General features: G+C 40.6%; 1 protein-coding gene across 1 annotated transcript; it reads right to left on the minus strand.

Moving 5' to 3' along the window:
• Nucleotides 1–1,032: 1,032 nt before the first annotated feature.
• SPATA9 (spermatogenesis associated 9) lies at nucleotides 1,033–12,970 on the minus strand. Its single transcript, XM_073346100.1, has 5 exons — nucleotides 12,910–12,970; nucleotides 12,688–12,776; nucleotides 4,332–4,559; nucleotides 3,549–3,644; nucleotides 1,033–1,281 (listed from the first exon to the last, which is right to left on the minus strand). The coding sequence occupies exons 1-5, from the start codon at nucleotides 12,968–12,970 to the stop codon at nucleotides 1,033–1,035; spliced, it is 723 nt and encodes a 240-aa protein (XP_073202201.1).
• Nucleotides 12,971–19,639: the final 6,669 nt, after the last annotated feature.

Consider the following 19,639-nt stretch of genomic DNA (forward strand, 5'->3'; position numbering starts at 1 on the left):
CAGGGGGGATGTGCACTTGAGTGCTGGGCATTTCTTTAGTGAAGCCTTCCCATGCAGAGCTGATTTCAGTGTCTCCCGTCTTTCTGAAGCTGGGTGTGTCCCTGCCTGGGTGTATGCTGGAGGAGGCTTGAGGGCCTGGCTCATCAGGACAGTGTAAGGGGAAACAGGTGGGTACCTCAGTATGTCAGTGGGGGGTAACCCATCAGATGGGTAGATCTGTTTATACAAAATTAGAGCTGTACGTGTACATCATGTATTTGCATGGACTAAGCTGTAATGGGGTGTGTTTAAATGCTAGATTAAGGTGGTGCTTGTGGACCTTGGGCCTCACTTCATTAAAATCTGGCTTCTGAAGTTGTAAAGAGATTTAAACATGAAACATAAGAGTGTGTGGCCTCTCAACAACAATGGGACACAGAGGAGAGTATTCTGTTAATGCTTTGGGTAAAATGCAAAGATAATCTCTTTTCATAGTTCTGACACGATTGGATATGGTTATTTTTAAACTTCATAACATTTTGTGAAGTCAAACACCCTAGTCCAGTGAATCACGACAGGAGATGAGAAAAGTCTGGGTAAAGGGAAAAATCAGAGAGAAACATCCTTGGCAGGCTGAACCACAGTAAAGGAAACAAAGTATACGTTAATCCAATATAGTCAGTGACCATCTGCTAGAAAAATGCACTTAGACATGGGCCAGATTTGTGGAATTTGGTATAAAAGGAACCCACTAGACTCTACACTTAAAAGCATCGGATTTTTTTAACTTGCATAATCAATGAAATTTAAACAGTTTGTGTCAGTGAGAAATTTACATCCTATAGAACATGGCACTAAAAACATTCATAGTAAGGCCCTCAGCCATACCTAGATAGACTTTTTTTTCCTTTCACTAGTCAAGGTACTCTGAAGATATTAAGTTTTTGTATGAATTATTTTATTAACAAATAGAGAATGTAAATTCTGTGTATATAAGTGTCTTTCTTTTCACATTTAATGCACTAACAAAAAGCTCACAAACCTGTTTGAGCTTCAGTTACCACTACTAAGTACTGTATCTTGATCCAGTGCAGAATGTAGGATGTGAATGCTGCTCTTAGTTGAATCAACAGGAAATTCAGAAAAGACTTGCTTCTCTGGAGAGGGCACAGTGTAACTTGCTAAATCTTCATATTTGGTGAATACATCTTTTTCTTCCTTATTCTTAGTGTTTTCTCTTGAGGCCTTTTCTTCTTCAACAATGTTTTTTATTTTCCCTAATACTGTGTTAATAGAGACTGCCTACATACAATAAAGGTATATAGTTTAGTTACTGTCTGTATGACATTTGAAATGAACAACAAGAAGTACCCTTTATTTTGAAGTTTTTTTAATACATACCAATATCTTAGTAATAAAGGACTCAATGCTTCAAGGTGCTGACCACTTTGGCCACAATCTAATACAGTTAAGCATATGAATAGTCCCAGCAAATTCAGTAAGACTATATATGTGCTTAAAATTATGCAGAGGCTTAAGTGCTGTTGGATCAAGGCTACTATGTTTAGCACTTCATAGGATCAAGCTTTTATACATCACCACAGCAGCCACACACTTTGTACAGTTGTAGCTAAGTGAATTTGCTCACAGGGTCAATGCCATTATGTCTATCAAATATTTAAACAAACAGTTATTACTATTACAAATTTCTCCTATAGAATGTATTACTGTAAATACTTACAACTAAAACCCCTCCAGCACATCATCAAGGATCTACAACCTATCCTGGAGGACGATCCCTCACTCTCACAGACTTTGGGAGACAGGCCAGTCCTTGCTTACAGTCAGCCCCCCAACCTGAAGCAAATACTCACCAACAGCTACCCACCACACAACAGAAACACTAACCTAGGAACCAATCCCTGGAACAAACCCTGTTGCCAAGTCCGTCTGCATATCTATTCAAGGGACACCATCATAGGACCTAACCACATCAGCCACACCATCAGGGGATTGTTCACCTGCACATCTACCAATGGGAAACGTGCCATCACGTGCCAGCAATGCCCCTCTGCCATGTACATTGGCCAAACCGGACAGTCTCTACACAAAAGAATAAATGGTCACAAATCAGACATCAAGAATTGTAACCTTCAAAAACCAGTATGAGAACATTTCAATCTTCCTGGACCCTCAATAACAGACTTAAAAGCAGCCATTCTTCTACAAAAAAAACCCTTCAAAAATAGACTTCAATGAGAAACTGCAGAGCTGGAATTAATTTGCAAATTTGACACCAAATGAAGCCTGAATAAAGACTGGGAGTGGCTGGGTCACTACAAAAAGTAATTTTCCTTCTGTTGACACTCACGCCTTGTCCACTGTTGGGAATGGGCCATAGCCAGCCTGATTGAATTGGCCTCATTAGCACTGACCCCGTCACCCCCTTGGTAAGGCAACTCCCATCTTTTTATGTGCTGTATATTTATACCTGCCTACAGTATTTTTCACTACATGCATCTAACTGATTGCCATGTTTGAGTTGGGAAATGTGACCGAGATCCGGGGGTTTTTTCACCTTCCTCTGCAGCATGGAACATGGATCATTTGCTGATTTGAACTAGAGTAAATGATGGGTTCTGTGTAATTAAGTCTTTAAATGAACATTTGAGTAGCTTAGTAACTCAGAGGTTGTGACAGGAGTGGGTGAATGAGGAGGTTCTGTGGCCTGTCATGTGCAGGAGGTCAGACTAGATTATCATGATGGGTCTTTCTGGCCTTAAAGTTTATGAGACAGGTTAGAGGGGATGGGTCAGAGGGGCAAATAATCTTGAGTAAAGAATCAGCAAATCATTAGCCACAAATTCATGAGACAATTTAATGCAGCACTGAAAAATAATAGCGTTCCACTTATCTAGGGTAAGTAGTTGGGTTTTTGGGTTCTTTTAATTTTTTTAAATAAGTGAGTAAATATCATTAGTTTCCATTATCAATCAATATAGCGGAAGACAGGGGAGTAGATTTTTATGCCTTGGTTTGGGACCAAGTTTGCAAGGCTGCCTAAACATGTACAAAGCATACTCAAATGCAACTTGAGTAAAAATAACCATTTCATTGCACCTGTCATGCAGCTACCTGTATGAAAAGAGCAGAGAGAAAACTGAAATGCTTATTGTTGATGACAGGTTTCAGAATAGCAACCGGTGTTAGTTCACAAAAAGAAAAGGAGTACTTGTGGCACCTTTAGAGACTAACAAATTTATTTGAGCATAAACTGTAGCTCACGAAAGCTTATGCTCAAATAAATTTGTTAGTCTCTAAGGTGCCACAAGTACTCCTTTTCTTATTGTTGATGACAGCATTTAAATCTTATTCTGATGGCTACATTACTATAGCATGAATATTAAGGAACTGAATTGATTAAAAAATGCCTGATTCTGTCCCCTTTACCCACTAAATAGTACCTTATGCTGCACATAGTCCTATTGGTTTCACATATGGAGTAAGGCAGTACTCACTGTGGGTAAGGGTGGCAGAATCAGGTGCAAAACTAAGAAGCGTATACTTACCACATAAATTAGTGCTGCATAGGAAGCACACATTATGCTGGTGAGAGCAGTCTTTGCTGGATAGGAGATCACATCGAACAGGGAAAATGTTCTACCCTGAAGGAAAAATAATTTTTTAAAACAGTTTTTGCTGCCAAAATATCAATGCTGCTCAATAGGACAATGTTTTAACAGCAGTTTTCTATATCTATATCCACTTCTGTAATGTCTATATTTACATTCATTTTGTCATCTGTGTGGGTCACTGGAACATACAGGAATCACAAGCATAAAGGGGTGGCATCCACTACAGCCCATCTACCAGCCTGCTTATTCTTCTGACTCAGCAGGCCTTCTGTAGCTTATAGGAGAAAGTAGTGATGGAGGAGGAGAGTTAATGCTGCTGCAGAGCTGGCTAAAGTCTCTTTCCATGTGGAAGGAGGAGAACCACCTATGCAGGGGCCTCTCCACTTGCAGATATTGGGTGCAATCGGGATCTGTTTGTATACAGTCCTTATTCAGGCAAAATGCCTACTGTTTTGGCCCAGCATGTTAACTGAATGAGGACAAACCAATGGTTTCAGGATTTGTGCCCGTATGAATTACTGTGTAATAGAGGTGAAAGTATTCATAGGGGAAAATGAGATAAAGATGGTAAAGATTCCAGTTTTGCACACAGTAACTTGAATGAGCTGTGGAACAGAACTTTTAATTGAAAGTAGTTGGAAAACCTGATATACATTGCAGGTAAAGAATGTCAGAATAGGTCCTAAATAATAAGCATTTGAACTAATGCTCCCATACCTGATTTTTATAGAGAGGCTGCTTTGGTGTGTTTACATTTTTCAGAAGACGATGAGACATAGTATTTAACTCTGCAAAATGTTGAACAAGTTGTGGCTGCAAGACTTTGGCAACAGATTTTGAAGATGTTGATATTCTGTTTAGCCCATTAATAACTCTTACTCCAGGAGATGAAGAGAATGCACTTGCCACAACTGATCTGGATGCTTGTAGAATGGGAACAATTTCCTGAAAGGGAAGTGTTTGAGAAATAATATGGCATATGATTCTAAAATGAATTTCTTAGAATATCATGACTTTATGGAGAGTGGAAGGCTATTCCAAAGATAATCCTTTGATACTGCGGCTATGCAGAGATACAAGCAATTTTATTAAAAGCTCAGTTATCATTCTTCATTTAACTCTACAACTAATGAACATGTATAATTACTTGATTTGTGGCAACATCCAAGATACTTTATAAACACATAGGAAGATATAATCCTGCCCCGTGTTCATATATAAAGTACCAGAATGTTTTACACTTTTAATGTCTTGGGAAACAACATGCATTTATATAGCACAGTTAGCATCTAGAAGAAAAATCTTTTGTAGCTCCTGTTTGGCCAGTGGACACAAGACTACCCTTCTCCTGTAATAGGTGTATGGCCTTTGCAGTATTCCCACTCCTACAGTGGCTTAGCAAACAGGAAAGTGCTGCTATCATCTGAATTTGAGAAGTACTTTACTTCTGTGGATGTTGATGGTGTCAGCACCTCCCAGGAGGCTCTGTCATCTTGCAGAGCTCACCCTATTTTCCATCAGACTCAGCATCAAAAGCAAACCTAAATATATAAATTTGGAGATGCAGGTGTTCTCGCTGAGAGAGTCTATCAGCTCAGAACATAAAGAGCCTAATAGAGGATGTATCCGATTAAACTGAGATTACACTTGATATGGACCAAAAGAGTTTAATGGTTTATTGTTGGTGATTTACCTATTGATTTCAGTTACAACATTGCCACCTGGTAATACAATGATGGGCATATTCGAAATGCTTAAGATAGAGGCATATTCTACTTCAATATTTGTAAACATTTTAAAATATGTTCTACTCATCTGCTCATCTCTGAATGCATTTTCCCTTGCCCCCTGCTCTGACAATGCCAGCCTTGCCTGAGTCCACTTCTCCCACAAACATCTTTCTTCCATGATGCCACTTATGCATGGAATGTCATTCCTGAGCTGAAAAATAAAGCCTCTACTCTCCCCTTCAAATCCCTCCTTTCCTCCTCTTCACCCACTTCTTCCAGGACACTTAGCTTGCCAGTTTTTAGTAATAGTACAAATTATCATAGAGTCTCAGACTTTAAGACCAGAAGGCATCATCCTGATTTTTTAGTTGGACTTCCTGTGCTTTTCAGGCCACAGAAGCTCACCCTCCCACTTCTGTAATAGGCCCATAACCTCTGGCTGAGTTACTGACGTCCTCAAATATTGATTTAAAGATCAAGGGGGCCCAGTACTGATTGGAGCCTTTGGGCATTAGCATATTACAAGTAACAAAGCCTTACAAAAATCTTTCATCCTTGCTTCTTTTAGAAACCTGACCTTATATCCTACAGCCCAATGGGATTCAACCAAATGTTAAAGAAAACCTAATCAATTGATTAGTGTGAAATTTACCCTAGTGTGGTGGTGATGGTGGGGGAAGCAGCACAAAGCCCTTAGCACTATTTCTGCCCCGTGGTGATTGTACTGTGGTTAGAGAGATTGTGGAGGGTTCTCTGAACCCTCTCCTTCACACTCTATAGGGGAGCTCTGTGTCGGCTCTATAATGGACCACATGATCTGTAATTAGAGGGATACAATGATCCAAGTAGCTAGGTACAATGTAGCAGCAGTCATTCTTCCTGTCCATACACTGGCATAATAGCCTGGCCACAGGATGACGGTGTGAGAAAGATCTAAGTATGAGCATTCCATAGCAGTCTTCCCTCCACAATTCTCACCACTCGGATTTTGCTCAGTGAGGGTGATGAATTTCAGTGACTGAACTAAATGGGAGAAATTGTATCTTATACATGTAGGGAACTAAGACGTGTTTCTGTGTGCTCTGCAGTGACCTGTATTTTATCTGATATTGGTCAGAAGTGCAACTTCCATTAAAAAAAAATCATCAATGGGAGTCCTGTAACTAAACTCTGTACAACGTTGCTTGAGAAAAAATGCAGGGTAGATTCTCAGATGTAAAGTGCCATAGTTGTTGAAATAAATGGAGCTATGACAATTTACACCAGATGAGGATCTGTCTTAAATGTTTTGTACCATTGGCTATTACTATTATTATATGTGATAAATAAAAAAAATAAAACTACGTAAGGTTCTCAAAACATTTAGGAAGGAATGTGCATTGAAATGGAACACAGGATCTAATTCAAGAGGTGAATATAATTGCAACCATAATGTAATTAAATTTAACATAATGGAGGGGGGAGAGAATGCAAATAAACCCACCGCAGTCGCATTTAATTTTAAAAAAGGGAACTACACAAAAGTGAGGAGGCTAGTTAAATGGAAATTAAAAGGAACAGTCACAAGAGTGAAATGCCTGCAAACTGCATGGAGACTTTTTAAAAACATCATAACAGAGGCTCAAATGAAATGTATGCCCTAAATAATCATTTTAAAAACTGTAAGAGGACCGTGCTACTGTGACTAAACAGCAGAGTAAGAGAGGCTGTTAGAGTCCCCTCCCCCCCCAAAAAAATTCCTTTAAAATTGGAAGTAAAATCCTAGTGAGGAAAATAGAAAGAAGCTTAAACTCTGTCAAGTGTAAAAGGCAGGGCAAAAAAAAAAAAAAATAGAAGAACTAGCTAAGGTAAAAAAAAAACTAACTGCAATTTTTTTAAAGTATATCAGAAGCTGGAAGCCTGTCAAACAGTCCATGCGGCCCCAGGATGGCCGAGATGCTAAAGGAGCACTTAAGGAAGATGGGGCTGCTGCAGAGAAGCTAAATGAATTCTTTGTATCAGTCTTCACTGCAGAGGCTATGGGGGAGATCCCGACACCTGTGCTGATCTTCTTATGTGACAAATCTGACGAACTGTCCCAGATTGAAGTGTCAGTAGAGGAGGTTTTGGAACAAATTGATAAATTAGTCACTAAGACCAGGTGGTTGTCACCCAAGAGTTCTGAAGGAACTCAAATATGAAATGGCAAAACTAACTAAGGTATGTAATCTGTCACTTAAATCACCTTCTGTATAAGATAACTGGAGGGTAGCTAATGTAACTTATATTTTTTTTTAAAGGCTCCAAGTACAATCCTGGCACTTACAGGCCAGTAAGCCTAACTTCAGTACCAGGCAAATTGATTGAAACTGTAGTAAAGAACAAAATTATCAGACAACATAGATAAACATGATATGTTAAGGAAGAGTCAACACAGCATTTTTAAAGGGAAATCATGCCTCACCCGTATATTAGAATGATCTGATAGCGTCGACAAGCATGATCCACTCGATATAGTGTACTTGGACTTTCAGCAAGCCTTTGACAAGGTCCCTCACCAAAGGTTTTTGAGCAAACTAAGCAGTCATAGGATAAGAGGGAAGGTCCTCTCATAGATCAGTAACTGGTTGAAAGATAGGAAACAAATGGTAGGAATAAATGGCGAGTTTTCACAATGGAGGGAGGTAAATAGTGGGGTCCCCCAATCTGTACTGGTATCTGTGCTGTTCAACATATTCATAAGTGATCTGGAAAAAAGGATGAACAGTAAGGTGGCAGGTGATGCAAAATTACTCAAGATAGTTAGTTCAAAGCTGACTGGAAAGCATTACAAAAGGATCTCACTAATCTGGGTGACTGGGTGAGAAAATGGCAGATGAAATTCAGTGTTGATAAGTGCAAGGTAATGCACATTGGAAAACATAATCCCAACTATATGTACAAAATGATGGGGTCTAAATTAGCTGTTACCATTCAAGAAAGAGATCATTGTGGATGGTTCTCTGAAAACATCCACTCACTTTACAGCAAAAGTCAAAAAAGCTAACAGAATATTCGGAGAGGAATAGATGAAAAAAAAGACAAAAAAATAATATCATGCCACTATATAAATCTATGGTATGCCCACTTTGTGCAGTTTTGGTTGCCCATCGCAAAAAGAGATATTAGAATTGGAAAAAGTACAGAGAAGGGCAACAAAAACAATTGGGGGTATGGAACAACTTCCATCTGAGGCGAGGTTAAAAAGACTTGGACTGTTCATTTTAGAAAAGAGACGATGAAAAGAGATGATAGGTCTATAAAATCATGAATGGCATGGAGAAATAGAATAGGGAAGTGTTATTTAGCTCTTCATGTAACACAAAAACTAGGGGTCCCCAATTAAATTAATAGGCAGCAAGTTTAAAACAAACAAAAGGAAATCCTTCTTCGCACAGTACATAATCAACCTGTGGAACTCATTTCCATGGGATGTTGTGAAGTCCAAAAGTATAACAGGGTTCAAAAAAGAAATAGATATGTTCATGGAAGGCAGGTCTATCAATAGCTGTTCACCCGGATGGTAAGGGTCTCAACCCCATGCTCTGGGTGTCCTTAAACCCCCAACTGCCAGAAACTGGGACTGGACCACATGGGATGGATCACTTGATAAATTGCCCTGTGATGTTCATTCCCTCTGAAGCATCTGTCTCTGGCCACTGTCAGAAGACAGGACACTAGGCTAGTTGGACCATTAGTCTGACCCAATATGGCTGTTCTTATATGTATCACAATGCCCTTAGCACCTAATGACTAAATGTCACCATATCCATTATGTATGGTATATGGTACACACTTTAGCTCATGTTGTCAAGGAAGAAGTGTAAATTACATTTTATCAGTGTCCACAAACAGATTTAGTAGTGCTGTTCCCACCTGAGTCAGTGGCAATCTTTACTCAAGCAAAACTCCCCAAATGGGAGCTATGCAGTAGTATAATTAGGTGGGAGGGGGCATTTGTAGCCACTCTTTCGGTCATATTAGTCCCCTAATAGAAAGTGGGGATTATTGATGCCAATGTCAATAAGAGGTGAAATAATAAATATTTTCTTGTTCATTTAAGGCTGATCCCAAGCCTATTAAAATAGCAAAACACCCACTGACATCAGCAGGAGCAGGATCAAGTCCTAAATGGCAAAAGAAAAAGGCATTTGTTGCCTATCATATTTTAAGCTCTTTGGGTCACCACTTAGCACAGCAGGATCCCAATCCTAATTGAGGCCTTTGGGTACTACTGCAATACAAATTATAACATTCAATAGACATTGCTGTGTTATTCCTATTATGATTTTGTATTATTGTAGAACTTAGGAGCCCCAGTCATGGACCAGAATCCCATTGTGCTAGGTGCTGCACAAACACAGACCAAAAAGACAGACCCTGTTCCAAAGAGCTTACAATCCAAGTATAAGACAAGAGACAACAGATGGACACAGAGAGTTAGATGGGGAAGTGCAAGGAAACAATTAGATGATACTTGTCAGCATGATTGTCAGTGGTCTCTGCATGCCAGCAGCCTAACCGTTGTAAAGTTTTTTTAATAGGTATAATGGAAAAGGAGAATTTTAAGGAGGATAATGAGTTAGTTTTGTGGATATTTATGGGGAGCATCTCCCAGGTGTGAGGGGCAGCATGGGAGAAAGTACAAAGGTGTTCATGTTATTAATGAGTGGGTGATGGAGGCTGGCCTCATGACCTGTTCAGAAGTCGGAGCTGACATTTTGATCGTGAATGGATGATAGGTAGGATGGGTGGTGATACGTTGTAAAGGGCCTTGAAAGTGAAAATAAGTTGTTTATATTTGATGCAATAGAGAAGATGGAGCTAGTGGTGCGATTCAAAGAGAGCGAGGTGATGTGGTCAAAGCAATGAGCAAGGAAATTGATCTTTGCATCAGCATTCTACATAGATACGAGCAGGGAGAGATTTACTTCATCGAGGCTAGTGAGAAGGATGTTGCAGCAATTGAGATGTGAGATGAAACCTTGGACAAGAGTGGTAGCTGTGTAAATGGACAGGAAATCTCAAGAGTAGTTGTATGGAAAGAAACAGCAAGATTTAGATATAGCCTGGATGGGAAGATGAAAAAACAGGTCTGAGTTTAAGATAACATAGTGGAAAAGATTAAGAACTCTGTTTCAGCCATGCTGAACTTGCACTGATATTGCATTGTGGATTTTAGCCAATCAGAGAGGCAGGCCATGGTTTTAGTTTAGACAGAATGGGACAGGCCTGGAGTAGAGAGGTAGATCTGTAAGTCATCAGCATCGAAATGGTAGTTTAATTTGTATTTATGGATGAGATTTCAGAGATAAGTGTGGAGGGAGAAAAGAAAGGGATGAAAAACAGATCCCTGTGGAGCCCCTACAGAAAGTTGGAGAGGAAATGAGGAGGATCTTCCAAAGGACACACTAAAGAACAATTAGAGAGGTAGGAGGAGAATCAGGAAAGGACAGTCACAGAAGGACAAGATTTCAAGAGGATTAGTAAGTTTCAGTTAAGCGCAAAGGATAGAAGCTAGTTGGAGAGGGTCTAGGATGGAACTGGAAGAGAGGACTCTAGACAGCAAATGTAAACAGCATGTTCAATGAGCTTAGAGGTGAAAGGGAGGATGCGGCACTAACTGGAAAGGCATGTTGGATCAAGGATGGATTTTTTTTAAGATGGGAGAGACTAAAGCATGCTTGTATCGTGAGGGGAAAAAGTGTCAGGAATCACGACCTGCTGCAGAGCTAGTCTCCAGGCAGCCTCCTCAGTACCTTTGGCCTACAACAGCTGTCTGATTGGCTACACCACCTGATTGGCTGGAGGGGGTAGCAGCAGCAGCTTGCTGGCTGCTCAACGTTCATGCCCACCACTGTGATTGCTCCTGTTACCTTATTCCTGTCCTGCCTCTGCCTTCAACCCCTCCTTGCCTGTTACCCTGCTTGCTTCAGTTCCTGACCTTGGTTTGATCTTTGGCCCTGGCTTCCCACTGCTGACTCTGGCTCTGCCCCTAGTCCTTGGTTCCTGATGCCTGCTCTGACCACTAAGCTAGACTGCCCTCATTCCAGTCAACGGAGCCAGAGGCACACAAGAGGTCAAGAAGAGTAAGGGAAGGAATGAGAGTGGGTATGAGGGAAATCTGAGGGAAATCAGATGGGATGGGGTCAGTGGGGCAAGAGGAAGGCTTAGAGGAGGAGAACAGATGAGAAACTCCTGTGTCTGTGACAGGGAGGAGGAGGAGAGAGTTGTAGAAAAAGAGGTGGAAGTTCATATTGCATTTTGTCAAATTTTCTCATGGAAGAAATTGGCAAAAACTTGTGCAGGGAGAAGTGGAGGTTGGAGGAGGAGAGGGTTTGAGGAGTGGTCAGAGGTGGTTGGGATTGTGGACATGAGATTCAATTAAATTGGTTAAGTGGAGTTGTTTAGCTAGGAAGATGTCAGAACTGAAGAAGAAAATGAATTTGTAGTGTTAGAAGTCAGCCTAGTCACGGAATTTCTGCCAAAGATGCTCCGCAGCCAGAGACCAGGAACACAGGAAGTAGATGTTGGGGTATTTCAGGCAATAATTTATTACAGGCCTTCTTCTCCCAATTTTATTTCTACATGAGAGGGATTGGAATTGATGTCCTGCTTCACAGTCTGATTTGCCAGTGTCAGTGGAATTGGAAGTGTAGAAGGAGTTGAGGGTCTATCACAATAGAGAGTCTGAGCACCTCACAAGCCTTAATGGATTTTACCTTCAGAACATCTCTGTGAAATAGGGGAATTTTAATCTCCATTCCATAGATGAGGAATAGAGGACAGCAGGCTGCATCCACAAACATTTTTGGGCATCTAACTGCCACTTGAGGCAGTTTTAAGATTCTCAAGTTAGGATTCTCAAAACCTCCACTCAGCTGCCACCTAACCCACAAATTACCTAGGCATCTACATTTCTGCTGATAAATTCCCCTACATTTTTGCCAGCGGGTATGTATGGAGCCATCTAAATCCTGATGCCATAGAGCAGCTCAGGCCATTCCCCTGCCTGTCTCACCTACAATGTCCAATTCAGAGACCACTTTCCAGATTGGGCCCAGCACAAAATGGAAGTGGAGAAGCCCCACCAGAGAAAGAGTGAGACATAACTCTACAGTCCAGAGATTAGAGCACCCACCTGGCAGACCCAGGTTCCAGTCCCTGCTCCAATAACTATTTAATGACGAAATATCAACCTCAGCAGAGCATGTCTTATTAAATAATGGTAGATAAAACACATTCATAATATTTTTAAACAAGAAGGGGAAAATCCTTTATCAGAACTTCAATGGCAATGAAATACAATAATTCAGTACCTTTACCTGGTTTGACTGTTGCAATCCAATTATGGTTGGAAATTCATCCTTAATCTCATCTATAATTTCCACAACTGCTCTCTGAATTAGGTAAACTGAGGTAAAAAAGAAGCAATTAAAGATTAAATTAAAAACCTAATTAATTAAACAAAGTGGTGGTACCATGTACAAATAGGTAGGACAAGGAAGGTTTATGGGTTTAAATGGATCACAACCAGGATTATGTACCTTGTCCAGAAAATCTCTTTAACACCTGCCCACATATCCACCCGATTGGTTTGATGGGCATCTTGTGTCCTAGGGTGAGTTCCCCTGAGTCCTAAGCTCCAGTTATCTCACAAGACTAACTCAGATGAACTCTCAGATCACAAATGAGCACACCATGGCCCCCCCACACATGAACATCACCATATCCAGGCAGGGAGTCTTTATGACAGCACAGTGGATCTCTTAGGTACCCACTTAGCTTCTGACGCTCTGCGGATGTGTGGTGCCCAAGGTATGATCCTATCAGGAAAAAAATCATCCGTACTTTTCACAAGTTGCCATGTAAATGATCACATTTCTTCTAAGTTGTGCACAAGGATACACTGTTTTTACATCTTGCTCTTCTGGTATCCTAAATCCATGGGCTTGGGGCTAAACAAAAGACGTCTCTGATTTCCTTTGTCTTCAGGTTCAAGGTAAACAAACAAAAGTCCCTTAGTCCTTTCCTTAAGTTTTAAGCAAGCAAGAGAACTCATAGTTTTTGTCCTTTGCATTAGACTGTTTCTCTTATTATAGCTATGAGCCTTTCCATCAGTCAGCCAGTGATTTATTATTCCTTTTCTTATTATATGCACCAGGTTGGCTCCTGGGAAACTAATAGGCTCCAGCTGCTTCTAGTTCCTTCTGCTCTTCTCTCTAAGACAAGGAAATACCCAAGTGTCAAGATACTAATGTTGGCCACTACCAATGGAGCCCTCAAACGTGCCAAAAATATATGTTTAATTCACGTGATTCTTAATATGGCTGCATTGGTTGCCAACGTAAGAGAGACCAGAAACAAAACATTGCCACATTTCTGAACTAGGGGTATTTGTCAGCTGTCTTTAATTAGTATAGTTTATAAACCCCTGTGTTTAATACTGAGAGGTAATGTTCAGCAAGACCACAACAATAGTGATGCCTTTGGACCAGATGCCAGGATGGCTGGTGCCTTGCCACTGTTAGTGAGAATAGTGTTCCTACTGGCCCATATAAAGCCCCATTTACTGAGAAAATGGGGGGTTGAGAATTTCACCCATTTTCCTTGAAGTATTGCAGAATATATATTATTTATTAATTCAGATTTGCACTATAGGGTATCACTGAGGTGTTGTGCATCAAAGTCTGCAGTTTGGGTGGCTTGGAGGAAGGAAGGAACACCATGCTATGGCTTTTAGTTCCAAGATGTTCATATGATGTTTTAGATTGTCCTGAGACCAAGAACCTTGCATTTGCAAGTGATTCAAGTGGGGCACACCAGCCTGTCCCTGATGTGTCTGTGCCCAGTGTCATTGGGAAGGGGACCAAGAAGAGTATCAATTTTCTTACGTTCAGCAGGTCTATCCACTATTCCAGTTCTTCAGGATGCAGAGTGGGACTGAGACTCATTTGGTTATAAGGTGGCCAGATGAAAGTCAGACTGTCCTTCGGCAGCGATGCATAGGTCACTAGCAAAATCTGGCAAGTAGTATCACATACATCCATGTAGATATGTGGCCAAAGAGACCCAGACATGTACGCACTGCAACTATCAATCTTGTCTGCAGGTCCTATGTCATTGACTTGACTGAAGGTACACAAACCTATCTTCTGGCAGGAAAGCTTTTGCCAAACTAGAATTGAGCATAGTTCCTATGCACTCTATCATCTGCATTGGTATGACAGACAAATTCTCATAGTTCATGTGAGATGGAAGGGGGTAGTTTTTAATTATTGAACATCTACTACTTTGGTTTTAAAAATTACTAAAAATATTTAGTTCAGAGAAACAAAAAATGGCAGGCCAGCTCGGACTAATTGTTTGTCTTACTACAAACTCGGGGGGTGTGGTTACCACCACTGAGTCACAGGTGTTCTTTTAAATACTTTATGGGACACCATGATTAAGACCAAGAAAAATAATCACAATTATTAACCAATGCTATTTTATAATTAAAGAAAAGAATAGGAAAACATTAAACACAAATGACTGAACACAAATGATAAACTGGTTACTTCCATTACAATTTTTTTCTATATGTCTCTTTGTGTAGAGCTTTTAACAGAGATAGTACTCTGGAGATTTTAGGGCAGATGAACCTGGCAGTTTATAGTTGGCAAAGTCAACAATCTTAACTACATTCTATGAAACAGAAGAAAACATTTAAATCATTTACTTAGAAGAAGCCATTTAAGGAGTTGTATTGAGACAAGCCAATTAACCAATATTAAACATTTTAAATTTAATTAAATCCTACCTTTTTGTTTACCAGTGTTTAGTCCTCCTCTCCTTTCCAAAAATACATTTTAACCAGTTGGTGATTAACAGGAGAAACTGTTAGTCTTAATTTATTTCAGTATTCCAACAAAATCATTATGAGACTTTTATATCTAATCCCTGGCAGTGTTTTAGTTAACTTTTTCTTACCAATCCATCCATGTTGAAGTCTTGGGGAGGTTTCCTTGGGTTGGTTTCTTCTTGATTCTTCTCTAAAAGAAAAGGAGTGCTTGTGGCACCTTAGAGACTAACATGGCTGCTACTCTGAAACTTGATTCTTCTCTGTTTTTCATATCTGTCTGTGGCAGCTTCCTTTTAGTGGTGGAAAGGCTAAACTGAGGAGTGCTTGCTTTCTAAACAGAGTAGCCAGGGGTGTGAGGTGCTCACTTGAGAATTTTGTATACCCTTATCATTATTTTGATGAAACTATATGAAAACACACCTCTTTAATGCTTGTTCAGATTTAAGTTGGTTACTGTTATTCTTTTATTGGCTCTATGCCTTTGGGGTTGGCTTATATGATACTTTCATCTCCTAAATATGCGGTCTTTCTAATATGCAACATTTCTTTAATAACTCTCTGTGGGTGTATATAAATATGTGAAGATTCAAATAACTTTTAAAGTTAATTTTAGCTTTTTTATTCAGTTCATTTTGTGAGATTTTACTTTTATTAGAGTTTGACAGGAAATGAAATTGTTTTTAAAAAGTCTATTAGTTTATTTTCTTTATTTAAAAGTTATTAGTTCTCAAAACAGTATTTTAAATTTAAATAACTCTAAGAAAATCTTTAGCCTAAGCTGTTAATTAACCATTACTGTATTCTATACCTAAATGGCTTCTTACATTAATAATTAATCTAGCATTAAATGACCTTGCTCTATGTTTGTACATAAAACATTTTATGATTTATATAATATCAGACAGTTATTATATGAAAGTTTTCATTTAAATACAAAATATTTATAAATATACATATTAGTAGAAGCTTATACCTTCTAAGCATTTGAGAAACAACAAAGGTTATCACCTCTAAGTGGAAATGAGTTGGAAGTAGCCAGTAGCTTCTGTAAAAATTGCCCATCATAAGTGTTCTCCAGGTTTAAAGAATGAAAACTGTAGTGTGTTTACAAAAGAAATGAATATCACTAAGGCTATTTCTAGAATTCTTTGAGTGGGTTTAAACTCAGATTTTTCTTTGGAAAAAAAGAAGGGGGAAAGGGGGTTAGCATAGGCCCACTTTACCTCTAGATGTATTGCTCTGATAACACAAACCTACATTCCTCTCACACTCAGTTTTCTTCCTAAAAGTGTTCATACAGATTGATGTTTGCTTGTCCTTGGGAGCTAGAAGCAGAAACCTTCTGGAATTTCTTTGACTAGCTTTAACATTTTGTAACATACAGTAGTTAGCTAAGCATGTGTATTGTTATATTTCCAAGCATCTTGACTATAATATTCTTGTAGCTATTTCTTAATATTTAGTAAAGGTGCACACAAGTTTGTAATTACTTTTTTAAAAGTTATATTTATTAATATTATTTTTTGCAACAGTATTGAGATCTCTCTCCCCCATTCATTAGGAGTCCTAAGTGGGAGAACAGGGAAAGGAAGTGATCCAGAGCTGTTTCAGCCTCCATTTGGGACCTGCTGGTGACTTACATATGAGTAGACATGAATTCTCCATTTCCTTATATGAGTCCTACTATGGCCAGACACTTAGTGAACACTTTCAGTGCTGGAGAGAGTGAGAAAGGCAGAGCCCTGTATTGGTAATGGCTGGCCCCACTGTGCATTTTAGGTACTTCCTGCGAGCCAGAGGGATGGCCATGTGGAAGTATGCAACCTGGAAGTCAAAAGATGTGAACTAATTTTGAGGTTGGAGTGATGGGAATGATGGAGGCAAGTGTTATGATCCTGAACATGAGACAGTATATATATTTGCTGAGTCCCTCAGGTCTAGCATAGGACAAAGATGTCTTTTTTCTTTGGAATAAGAAAATATTAACAGTACTTCTCCTGTACTCTTGAGGAACCTTCTCTGGAGCTCTAAGCTAAAGCAAAGAAACCACTTCTGTTTGCAATAAGCTCTTGTGAGTCAAGTCTCTGAAGAGCGATAGGGAAGGGGGATGGGTGTGGAATCAAACTATATGGGGTAGCCATGGGCTATAATCTCCAGTACCCATCTGTCTGATGTTAACAGAACCATGCCTTGTGGAATGGAGCAAGGTGGCTTCCAGAGGTTGTGCTCTGTAGACTGGTTCCTATGTGCCTCCCAACTCTCTCATCAAATTTGCTCATGAGTCATCATGGTAGAGTGTGGGACAGAGGTCAAAGAGGCTTGATGCCCCTCCCTTGTTGTATCTCGGGCATTCCCAGCATGTACTCCATCTATCTGTGGTAAGATGGGGTATGCAGCCTCTGCTGGTGCAATGGTTGAGGGAGGTACACCTTCCAATAGGGTTGAGGTGTGTAGGTTCCCAGAGGGGACAGGGTTGTTATGAAAACTTTCAGCGAACATAGGGTGCTATCAGTCTGTTCGCTGAACAGCTCCAAGCCCTCAAAGAGCAAGTCTTCAGTCGTGTCTTAAATCTTGTGAGGGATACCTGAGGCTTGGAGCCCCAGCGCTGTCTGCTTAGTCACTATGGTGACCATAGACCTGGCTGTGGTGTCAGAAGCATCCACTGCTGGCTGTAAAGCTGTGTTGGCCACAAGCTGGCCTTTTATTATGTCTTTCAGATTGTATCTGCTTTTGTGAGGGGGCTTGGCCAGGAAGGGTGTCACCCGTTCTCATGTTAAAAAATCATATTTGGCCAGCAATGTTTGGCAGTTGCCCACCCTCATCTGGAGCAAGGCTGATGAGAATTCCTTTCTTACAAACAGATTTAAGCATTTGGGCTCTTTGACTTTGGGCATATTCTTGGTGAATCTTGACATCCAAGAGTGTTGGGGTGGGTGTAAGAATACTCGGATCTCAAGGAGGATATCTGACACCATTTTTCAACATGTTTCACCACTGGTATTATAGTGACTGATATTTGTTACAAGGCTCAGATCTAGGATGTCTTCATTCCAGTGACTGAGGTCGCACTCGCAAAGTCACAGGAGAGGGGACCTCCTCTTCCATAAAGACAGGGACTGGCTTCTAAAGGACTGATAAAGTGGACCCCAGTAGCTCCAGTAGGGCCACAGTGGTGCACTGTATGTGCATGGAGGGCTGGTGAGCTGCTTGCAAGACCAGTGCCACCATGCTGGTGATTGAGGTCTGTAGAGATCCTCCCTACTCTCAGCAGCACTACTCATAGATCTCAGCGGCAGAGTCGCTGCTGGATGCTGGCAAAAAAAAAAGTGTGTCCTGGGGATGGTGAGGAGAAGTGTACCTCTTTCATACACAGCGCTAACTGGTAAAACAGTATCGGCAACAGACTGTGTTGGTGCCAGTGAATACCTCAGTGCCGAGTGCAGCTCCAATGCACTGTGTGTCTCTGCAATTGGTATCAGAGTTGACATCTATGGGGCATTGCTGGTGATGGGCCTGGTACCAGTGGAGTATGCTGCACTGCAGTCTGCTCCTTTCCACCTGTCTTTGAAGCCATTGTGACTTGGCTAGCTTGTCTCTTGGCATCTTCCGTGTCCCTCTTTATGGGAGGACCTAGAGCTCCATGTCAAGTTTCTGCACTTGTATTTTGGGGGGCTCCTTTTGGCATGTTGTATTGACATTTGAGGTGTCAAATTTGAAGCTGGCACTGTTAATGGCATCAGCACTGGTGCTGATGATACCAATGCTGGAGCTGGGCCTGGATTTGGTGCTGCTTTCTCTGCAGAGGTCTTCATGGTTGTCTGCATATTAGATGGAACACTGGAAGATATGAGTCTGACTATTAGAGGGGTCTTTGAACTTGGTTTTTCTGGATTTCTCATAGATTTCTCCAGAAGACAGAACTTCAGCTTCACATCCCTCCACTTGTGGGTTCCTTGCAGAAAAGGAGAGGCACCTGCTTGGGAAGCAAGACTCTCCCAAGCAGAACAGCCATCTTCTATGCCTGTCTTTTTGTGGAATTAATCTGTTACAGGACAGACAAGGCTTGAAGTGGGTTTTGAGTCCACCTTTTTTTTTTTTTTTTGAGTCCTGTGCAGGGTGTGTGTGTTATGGGAGAGGGTTGTATAGGTAGAGGGGCAGTCTGCAAGCACTTTTTGGTTCAGCAAGTGCTAAAGCAGCCTAGGGTAATAAAAATAAAAGAATGAAGGTGGTTCTGAAGAATCTCATAAGTTTTTGAGAAATTTAGCCAGGGCTAAAGTCTAGTGGGTCAGACACCAGCTAGCTTCCATCTTGCTTCCATGGGTGGTAAGAGGAAAGTGAGGGAGGGTTGCAGCTGCCTGCCCTCATACTGGAGCATGAGGCAGCACAGGGCACATACACCCCAACAGACACTGCTATTCAAAAAAATCTGGTAT

Source organism: Lepidochelys kempii, chromosome 5 (assembly GCF_965140265.1).
Source record: "Lepidochelys kempii isolate rLepKem1 chromosome 5, rLepKem1.hap2, whole genome shotgun sequence".
Lineage (NCBI taxonomy): Eukaryota > Metazoa > Chordata > Testudines > Cheloniidae > Lepidochelys > Lepidochelys kempii.